Below are 10,334 nucleotides of genomic sequence, written 5' to 3'. Positions count from 1 at the left end.
GTGGAATGAAAAAAAATCTTAGGGGTTCCGAATTATAACTCACACCACCCATTTCAGTGTTTTTTGTCTTCTCGTGCGGACCGTCCCAATTGTTGGATATTGCCGTTGCTATTCCATAGGTAGCTGTTCTACGGACGCAGACAGCGTCAGGTGCTACATGATGTACGCCATGCCTGACTGCTTAGTGCTCATAGTTATTATATAGGAGATAAACTGACACTACTTGTGGCGAACATATGAGATAAACTGACACTACTTGTGACACACGTGACAATGTAACATGTATAGTAGGAAGGTCAAGGACAACGCTTAGACCACTTAACCCCTAATATATACCCCACGTTAGATTACAACTATGCATAACAACACAGATAAGATATACTGTTACATGTACATGTATATCACACAGTCTTTTTACAACAGTCAGTAGTAACATATGTGTTAAAAGGTGACTTCAACAACAACAGTATGGCGGAGCACCCGAACATACTTCTAAAGAAAACCTTTGTAGCCATAGCCGGGGCCAGCAGAGGACTGGGGAGATCTATAGCACTGCAATTGAGTGCCAAGCTTCCCTCTAACTCCGTCATAGTTCTCATGGCCAGGAATAGTCGAGCTTTGGGGAGTGTCAAATTTGAAGTGATGTCTGTTGCGCCAAATATCAAAGTTTTGGTGCGGTATTATGACCAGGGAAACTTAGAAAACACGGATTATTTCAAAGACATATTTAATGAACTGTTATTGGAAAATGAGATATCGGAAGATGACTTTGAGCAATACATGATCGTTCACAACTGTGCTACTATCGGTGATGTAACAAAGAGATCATTGGAACTTTCCGACTCTACGTCAGTTCGGAAGTACTTCGACATTAACCTCACCGGGATGATCCTCCTGAACACGAGCTTCTTTCAGACTTTCATGGATTCTACAAAGTCTCGTGTCGTCGTCAATATGACGTCGGCAGCTACCTCAATTCCCATTGCATCATTGCATCTTTACTGTGCAGGTAATGACCACTTAAATGACATAGCATAATTCATTAATCTAATGCCATCAGTTCAATTATTTGATCAATAGTTTCATTTAATTGATTAAAACTTTGACCATTAAGTATTCATAACTCCGTATGCGGCGTTCACACAGTGCCGAGTATGGCTCCCGTTTGAGATCAGACAGCGCTACGTCACGAAAAGCGAAAAAGTCGGATTACTATCCTCAATGATCTGGAATAACCGATCATTGTCTGAACGCAGTCGTATACGCTCGTTACAGAGTCCTACTGATCGGGAAAGGTCCAGAGAGGTCGGCCAAGCACTCTCGACAGTAAGGTGCGTTCCGAAAACATTCGGGAAAAACAATCATGATGATGTCGTGATAGAATCTGCTGTATCGGATCAAAATCCTAACAATGTTCTGTGTGGTCTGGACGGTGTCTGGACGGTGTCCTGTGGATGGAGACGCTGTTGTGATGAACAGGCATGATTTGGAGAAACGTTTCATTGCCGTTTCTTGCCGATTGAGTCCAGATTGCGTCCAGATCTTGCCGAACGCGTCGGTTCACTGTCCGGTCACTGTTTGATCTCTGTCGGATCACGTTCGGGAGAATCGAGACGCTGTCGAGGCAGATTCGGTCGGTTTTTTTACTATGCAGAAGATACAAATTGGATCAGATTCGGATTGAGAACGGGAGAATCAAGACGAATTCGGCTTGAAACGACTGAATCGGGACGCTTCCTGTACAATATCTGATTGTTGTCGTGATTAAATAAATGTTTTTACAAATTGGTGTCTCGCCACGAATCACAGGATCATGATCAGACTTTTGACAAATTTTAATCGGGAATGGTCCTTGTATCAAGGTCAGCAGTAAAAATCCTGAATGTATGACTGTGGCCTCATATGATGTATTTAATAACTTTAGCAGTTATTATTGTCTCGTTAATATTATTTCGTATTAACCGACAACACCGTTATGCGATGGCGTTTCACTTATAATGAATTATTTAATAATGATAGCAACTTTTAGTTTGATACAATTTGTTGCCGGCAGGTTTGGAGTAAGGGAATCATACAGGCCCTTTTTTGTTGACACAGAAATTAAATAATTGACTTACATTGTACTAAATAAAATATTATTATGTGTAGTTGTTGCTTGGGTTGAAGGTTGTAGATTTTTTCGTAATTTTTGCTTAGATCCTTATAACGTAATTGATAGTTATTTATGTTATGTACCTTGTTGTTAACGTTAACTTTTAGGTAAGGCAATGTTGTTCCCGTTGAAGGTAGTATTTTTATTATTGTAACGTTATTGACTATTACTTTTTTTTTAACTTTGCTGTTCATATTTAATTACGATGTATGCAAAATGTACTCCTACCTATAGGTAAGGCTGCCCGTGATATGTACATCCGTGTATTGGCCGTAGAGGAACCGTCTATGAGGATACTGACGTTCGCACCGGGCTCCGCCGACACCGAAATGGCAAAAGAAGTTGAAAGATTTTCTATGAATAAGTATTTTGTTGGAAAAATAAAAGGTACGTGTGCTCATTGTAATACTGGGTCATATGCTAAGAAATAATTAGTTTTCTTTTGGAGATTATTTTAAGTCGTTACAATAGCAGTACCAAGATAAACATGTTTGTGTTAGATACAGGTTAATAACTCTGGTACCGTATGAATCAACTAGTCATTGATTCGACAATGTTTTATACGTAATTACAACATGTAGTTAGGAACCTAAATTTGATCTTGCGACTTCATCTTATATTGCATTTTTTATGTTAATGCACTCTACTTTTGTTCATTTTCCACAAATGTTCTAGTTATTGCAAATTTAATATTAAACTTAAACACACAAGATCAGTAATCTTGAATTGACAATACATAATAAAGTGTTTCAATAAATGAATACAATGTGTGCACACTGTAAAGCAACTGAGTAAATGTTGATGGTCAGTCAATATGTTTAGTGGGTACACGTGAAATCAAATTAAATAAGGATACTTGTCTTTCAGAATTAAGAGCAAATGGAAAGACGAAACATCCAGATACCCCAATCTTTAAGCTTGTCCAGATACTGGAGGAAAACACGTTTGAAAATGCTGTTTACGTAGAAAGTGACAAAATACTTTAGAAGTCTGCAGAATGTGAAAAATCGCATGAGAATAGCCAATTCAAAAATGTTAACTCCACTGCATCATTTTTTTTTCACACTTGTTTGATGTCAAAAGATAGAGGAAATAAACTATCTCTTATTTATGACTTTAATTTAGAGTGTTGATTTTTACTTCTGAAATGAAACATAATTCGTTTTATTGAATGAAAAAAAAAGGAAGGGTGTGAAGTCAAAAGATGGAGGAAATATAGCATTTTTTAATGTGATTTTTGTTTTTTAAAATTCGACAACACCCCAGTTTTATTGAATTCAATATGTATACATAGTTATAATGTAAGCATCAGAAAAGTTAATCATTTACATTATACTGTATACAAGATTAGATGTATCTTGATAAACTGAGTAGAAATTATAAGGATAGATAGACATCAATCGAACAATGGCATAGTTGGTGTTTAATGTACTGTGACGCAATAAGTCGATAAAATGCTTAAAATTGAAGTCATAGAATGCCATTGCTGTTATAAGTATAATGGGAGGAAACGATTTAAAATTCCAATAACTTTTATTAATGTCAAGTATAATATGTGATAATAACAATAAATGTGCTGATAGGCACGTCAAAAATAATATTTATAATATTTAATTCCTTTCAATTTCTTAATTTATATCTTTGACACAGATTAATCCTGCACGTACGAAAAACGAGCGTAGTTTAGTTTGGTGACTTTTTTTACGACATGGGTATCATGGAAAGGATTTTTTCAGCCTACCTCTTCCTGTGATGTAAATGGTATGGAGCCCGTATCACCCACCTAGTTTACATATATTTTACAAATTTTAGGGCGACACTCCAACAGAGTGCTCAAGATGCTCCATTAATAAATTAGCAAAATGGATGATACTGAGTTCAGTATCGAAATTCCCTATTATCGATGGGATACCTAAATATTTAATGGAAAGGGAACGCTTCTATTTGTTTTGCACGAATATACATGTATCTATATTGCTACATTTTAGAAAGTATAGGTAGCAGTATTCTATATACATGTTTATTATATAATACAGGTTATTTCCGTGCAATCTAAACGGTCAATTCACATGATATAGCACACGTACAATAAACATGCAAATGAGTCTTGTCATCGTGGAAATCAGGTCATATTCCTATGCACTACAACTTCTACATTTGTAAACAAAATGGCTGACTTTATTACTGGAGAGGAGATTATGTTTGCATTGCTAGCTGCTGAAGGGCACTGTGAACTAATAAAATTAATAAACGTGTTTCATAAATTCGATTTTATATGAACACAAGTGTTAAATTCGCGCACAAATTCTAGAGCTGCATGCTCAAATTCCATTTCAATTTCTTCGACACACACACAATCAATGATGACCACTTATAACCAGCCGTCTTCATCAGTGTTCTGGTTCTATGGCGGATTCCGCAGCTCAGTAACAGGAGGACACATCGATGTCCATATTCATTAAGAACCCTCTCTATTAATAAACGCGATCGGCTTATAGACAATGACAATCCGTCGCTGTACACTTTTTAAACATGCCGACTTCGATGTGTATTGTGATGACCTTTACTTTGACAGTGCACGAGCCTTGTGCCAAATATGTGACGTCACTGACATTTTCGTAATCGCCAATCCGTTGAATGGTTTAAGAATACAAACCATTGTTGATGTTGTTATGATAATTATTAAAGCATTGATTGATGAAAGGAAACCGAAATGGTTGTTTGTTAATTTAAAAGGTTATCAGGGAGAAGTTTCTGGAACTTTATTTAAGGCGCAGCGAGCTCCAAACATAATGCCTGTAATGCGTCCTTTCGTCAGCTGTCGCTATATAGAGGAGGGGTATTGAGAATAAGTATGTAGGGATGTTTCTCGAATTATATAATACATAGCATCTAACACTCGTGTTCATGTACTATTGAATTTATTAAACTTGTTTATTAATTCAATATTTCATGAACACTCGTGTCAGTTCCTTTATAAACATATTTAACAGAATAGATTAACCTGAATCCGGTTCGAACAATTTTGGGTTTTATGATTAATTATGTGAAATACAATAACTGCATTCATTTTATATCAATAATAAATTGAAACTTATGAATTATATTGTCAACAGTAATACATTGTAGTTTGTAGTGTATTTTACGACATTTTTTGTAATTATTTACATTGTGGAGATGAATACTGTGATGACATATATAACTATAAATAAAACAGAAAATCGGACATCGATAAGTCTAATTCCCCCTAATACAACAGAAAATGATAATACAAGTTTGAACTTGCGTAAGATTATTATATTTAGTTTGTGAATGTTTTCCTGAGATCCGACAATTATAACATCGGGAGGTTTTAATTTATCTTCAGATATCATGAATTCAAAATTAGTTGGTACATCGCCAGGTGTCACACTGTTATCATTTAACCTGCTTTTTGACCTATTTTAACACACCTTGTGGGATGCAGGTCCTTAGCGCAATCTCTAGATACAATGTAACCTTTAGGGGCATTAAAGTCAAAGGTACAACCTATCAACACACGCACGGGAAGACGTCGATATTTTAACAGATAAAACGCTCTTTATCAAGGCTTGATTATGCATAGACAAGCACAAGGGTTTAGAAAACAGATCTATTGTTAAAATAATAATATTTTGCAAATGTAAAGGTTGAATTCAATCAGATATATAAATGGGCTTAATAGACTTTTGTTAATTCATTTTCAAGTTCTTCTAAAATATATCTTTTTTGACGACGGATCCTTGTTCTGAATCATCAAATAGAAGAAATGATATACAATGTTTCAGTTTACCTAATAGAGGTTTATAGTACGAGAGGACGGTTTGTGCTGGAAAGGTTTCCTTTTTTACCCAAATTAGCATCAACACAGTTGCTATTCTATCTACGTATTATATATATTTATATATTGATTGTTTATATAAGTACATCTTCATATAACATTCATGATAACAAAAAACGAACAATAAATCTAGATTAGCTCTGAACATATCAAAAACGTAGGACGGGATCGAAAACAGCTGTAACCATCTATTCAACAATTATGAAGGGAGATAAATGTATGCTAAACTATGATAGATAACGGCACATATATGACGAACTTTGACTACCTAGTGCAGTCGTGTTATATCAGTCACTGGTAACATAATTATACGTTAGGTGGTAACTTCAATAGCAGAATGGCGGAACACCCGAACATATTTCTAAAGAAAACCTTTGTAGCCATTACCGGCGCCAGCAGAGGACTGGGGAAATCAATTGCACTTCAGTTTGGGGCCAAGTTTCCCCCTAACTCCGCCATGGTTCTCATGGATGTTTTGCCTATGGACAGTGTCAAGTCAGAAGTGTTGTCTGTGGCACCGACTATCAACGTTTTGGTGCGGCATTTTGACCAGGGAATCTTGGAAGACAAATATTATTTCAAAGGCATATTTACAAGACTTTTACAAGAAAACACTTTTTCTCAAAATGACTTTGAGCAATATATGGTCATACACAATTGTGCTACTCTTTGTGATGTGTCAAAAAGATCGCTGGAACTTTCCGATTCCACGTCAGTTCGGAAGTACTTCGACATCAACCTGACCGGGATGATCCTTCTTAACTCGAGTTTCTTCCAGACTTTCTCCGATTCTACAAAATCTCGGGTCATCGTCAATATGACGTCAGCACACACCTCAACTCCCACGGCATCAGTTCATCTTTACTGTGCAGGTTAGTTACGACATTCAAATCACTTTAAAAACCATATCATATTTCACTCAGTTATTGTTATAATTAAGTTAATCAATTAATATTTGCATAGCATTTGACTTTATCATTGATATATTGGTTAAGGTACATGTATCACGTTTAATATTTTTGATACATTTTTCAAACATGGATTTCTCCGACTTATATTCCAAATCGTCGACTTTATATAATGTATAACAGAGTTCTTTCTGGTTGCATGCAGTTTGATTAGGAAGGACTTGTGTTGAGAAAAATGGTCTTCGATCTCAACCTTTAGCATCGTACCCGTTACATGAATGTTTCCATGGAATTTCAATTACTAACTTAATCAGTAAAATGGTACAATGTTGTGACGTCATTGTTCCCGTTTAAGGTAGTATTTTTATTATTGTAACGTTATTGACAAATACTTTTTTCCACTTTGTTGTTTGATATTTAATTACGATGGATGCAACATTTATTTATTCCTACCTAAAGGTAAGGCTGCCCGTGACATGTATATGCGTGTACTGGCCGAAGAGGAGCCCTCTCTGAGGATACTGACGTTCGCACCAGGTTCTGCCGACACCGAAATGCCAAAACAAGCTGAACGATTGTCTTTTAATAAGTCTATTGTAGACAGGATAAAAAGTAAGTGTTTCATAGTATTACCAATGCAGAGAAAGATTTGGGAATTCTTTGGAGTTCATTTCCTGTTTTTAACAATGTCAGTAGTAAGACGTTCATTTAAATGATATGTAGTATTTTACTCTCATGCGGTTCAATAACTGTTGTCTCGCATGATTCAACTGATTTAATGATTCATTGTGTTAAGCGTAATTTTATTTACTTCTATATTTGAATATATGGTTTGCCATTTGTATACTTTTTGAGTAAAGTTTCATCGGCTTAAAGGTTCATAGTGTGTTAGATGAATGCGTAGCCTACAGTTAAAACTGAGGTCAATTAATATTTATAAGGCCACTTACTTATTTTCAGAAACTCGTGCTAATGGAAAGATGACGCTTCCAGATACCCCAGTCGCTAAGCTTGTCCAAATTCTGGAGGAAAACAAATTTGAAAATGCCGTTTACGTAGAGAGTGACAAAATATTTTAAATCTGCGTGTTGAAGAAAACATCGACTGAAAACATACAAAAATGCCAAACATATCTCATTATACGGACATTTAGGGTATATTTTAACATCAATTTTGTTTAAGCATCACATTTTGTTATCTTTGTTACAGATACTAGTGAGTAGAAGACTATGGACTTATTTATTACAACACAAGCAAGAATCTGTTATGCAATATCCAAGGTACATTCACATAAAAATAAATGCGATATGTTTTATGTGAGGAAACAGTAAAACAACAGTTATAAACCTCAAATAGTCATGGATGTCATCGATTCATCGATTTTTAATTTGAATTTCAATATGTGTATTATTTTTTGGTTATTGATTTTATTCTCAACCAAAACGTATGATATGTTCAGTATTGCATTTGATCTTTGCGAAATGTACCAAAGACCAGACGCTAGTGTACCAACGACCAGACGCTAGTGTACCAACGACCAGACGCTAGTGTACCAACGACCAGACGCTAGTGTACCAAAGACCAGACGATAGTGTACCAACGACTAGACGCCTGTGTACCAACTGACTAGAAGCTTATGTTCTAGCTAACCAGAAACCAGTAAAACCAGTTGACCATAAGCTACTTTTAGAACAGACCAGAGGCAAGTGTACCAACTGGCCAGAGTTGTGTGCAAGCAACTCAGTGGTTGATGTACCAACTAAACAGACAAATGTGTACCAACTGATCAGAGGCTAGTGAACCAACAGACAGGCTACAGTTGTGTGACCGCACAACGCACCGAAAAGAGCTTTAACACACCGTTCGCATATCGTCCACACATGGTGCGCACAACTGTACGATTTAACAATTGCACTAATCGTCGTTATCGTTTGCACATCGTGCACACATCGTTCACATACCGTGCGCACATCAATCACACACCGCGCATCGTGGAACATTGTGCGATGCCACAACTGTAGTTTACCAGCTACCAAGAGGCCTGTGTACCAACTGCTCAGATATAAGTGTGCTAACTTCAAAACCGCTAGTAATCTTATATCTTTTGTGTTTTGTAAGAGTCGCCTTTTTGTGTTAGTTTAAATTTTAATTGCGTGTTAAAGTGTTAAAATTTACTCTCTTTTTGGAATACATTTTGATTTTTTTTACTTGTCATGTAAGTACAACATGGTGTGCAACAATTGCACTACTCGTTCAGATTGTTATCCAATTTACTCTCTTTTTGGAATACTTTTTGAATATATCTTTTTTTCTTGTCATGATAGCACAACATTTTCAGATTACTTCACTTTTTGTATAAAAAAAGAAAATGTGCTGCTTAAATTCAATTTTTGTATATTATGAATATGACTAAGTTCATGAGTATGTTTCAGACAATTAACACGCTGTCAATCCAATGTAACACTGTACATCGCATTGGAGTATCTGTATCAAACATACGATGCATGCATGGCTTCACGAATCAAATTATATTCCACTCGTAATATTGCTACTGTATATAAAGAACAATTGTCCTGCAAACATAAGAACTGTTTTATTTATTCAAGATCCCGACAAAATGAATCCCTTAAGAAAAGGCATTAGGTTCAATTCAAAACCACCAGAATATTTCAGAAAAAGAAGAAATGATACCATTATAAATCTGTGCGAGAGTATCAATGATGTTATTGACATATAAAGCCGGCTTACATATTATCAATGTTTACACCGATACTTCATTTACGTGAGCATCTTGTTGAATGTTATAACTGAAAGGAGAAAAGTCGGAAAGAATTAGTCATTTCACAACCATAATTTACACTGTGTATAATTAGAGTAAATTGGACTGAACTGGACGCAGCAATCACAGGTAGCAACGATAATATGAGACATACAGCAAATAATGATCGACTATAAAACTTTGCCAAAGTAATGTCAGTTCATCTTACAGATATACAGTAAACGATAAGATACAATACAATGTATTGTATTACAATGACGAGTGCATACACCAAAATTACATTATATACATTTTAAGGTTGTTTCACTATTTCTTTTTTCAGGATTTTCCATCATCAAATGGCTTATACGTAACACTGATTTATATTTACTTGTAAAATATAAGTTGCGTCAGAGATAATTTAGAATAATATCCATCTTATATTATGAATTCGTCGATATATACTGGCCCACAAAGAAACGGTAGATTATTGTATTGATAATATGTCATTAATCTATCAAACATTTTGTAAATTAACACTGTCGAACTCGATAGAAATATGTTGTATCAATACATTGACCTCAATTTCATTAAAAATGCTCTATAAAATGACGTCACGTGTGTTTATCCAGAGTAGGTACAAATCACAGAATTAAC

General features: G+C 35.5%; 2 protein-coding genes across 2 annotated transcripts; both read left to right on the top strand.

Moving 5' to 3' along the window:
- The first annotated feature begins 387 nt into the window (after positions 1 to 387).
- On the top strand, positions 388 to 3,249 carry LOC110464714 (sepiapterin reductase-like). Its single transcript, XM_021520078.1, has 3 exons — positions 388 to 1,009; positions 2,387 to 2,539; positions 3,020 to 3,249. Exons 1-3 carry the CDS (start codon positions 469 to 471, stop codon positions 3,136 to 3,138), a joined length of 813 nt encoding a protein of 270 aa, XP_021375753.1. The 5' UTR covers positions 388 to 468; the 3' UTR covers positions 3,139 to 3,249.
- Positions 3,250 to 6,348: 3,099 nt separating this feature from the next.
- On the top strand, positions 6,349 to 6,888 carry LOC110464721 (sepiapterin reductase-like). The gene has a single exon (XM_021520086.1). The coding sequence runs from the start codon at positions 6,349 to 6,351 to the stop codon at positions 6,886 to 6,888; it is 540 nt and encodes a 179-aa protein (XP_021375761.1).
- The last annotated feature ends 3,446 nt before the right edge of the window (positions 6,889 to 10,334 follow it).

The sequence above is a fragment of the Mizuhopecten yessoensis genome, unplaced genomic scaffold (genome assembly GCF_002113885.1).
Source record: "Mizuhopecten yessoensis strain PY_sf001 unplaced genomic scaffold, ASM211388v2 scaffold11027, whole genome shotgun sequence".
Classification (NCBI taxonomy): domain Eukaryota; kingdom Metazoa; phylum Mollusca; class Bivalvia; order Pectinida; family Pectinidae; genus Mizuhopecten; species Mizuhopecten yessoensis.
The sequence above is the reverse complement of the archived record's forward strand: the minus strand, read 5'-3'. Positions and strand labels throughout refer to the sequence as shown.

Bases quoted from the DNA above. Each gene is read 5' to 3' on its own strand.
- LOC110464714 (XM_021520078.1), top strand. From the start codon at position 469: ATGGCGGAGCACCCGAACATACTTCTAAAGAAAACCTTTGTAGCCATA. The intron at 1,010-2,386 runs GTAATGACCACT...TCCTACCTATAG, and splicing joins ATTGCATCTTTACTGTGCAG to GTAAGGCTGCCCGTGATATG. The intron at 2,540-3,019 runs GTACGTGTGCTC...CTTGTCTTTCAG, and splicing joins TTTTGTTGGAAAAATAAAAG to AATTAAGAGCAAATGGAAAG.
- LOC110464721 (XM_021520086.1), top strand. From the start codon at position 6,349: ATGGCGGAACACCCGAACATATTTCTAAAGAAAACCTTTGTAGCCATT.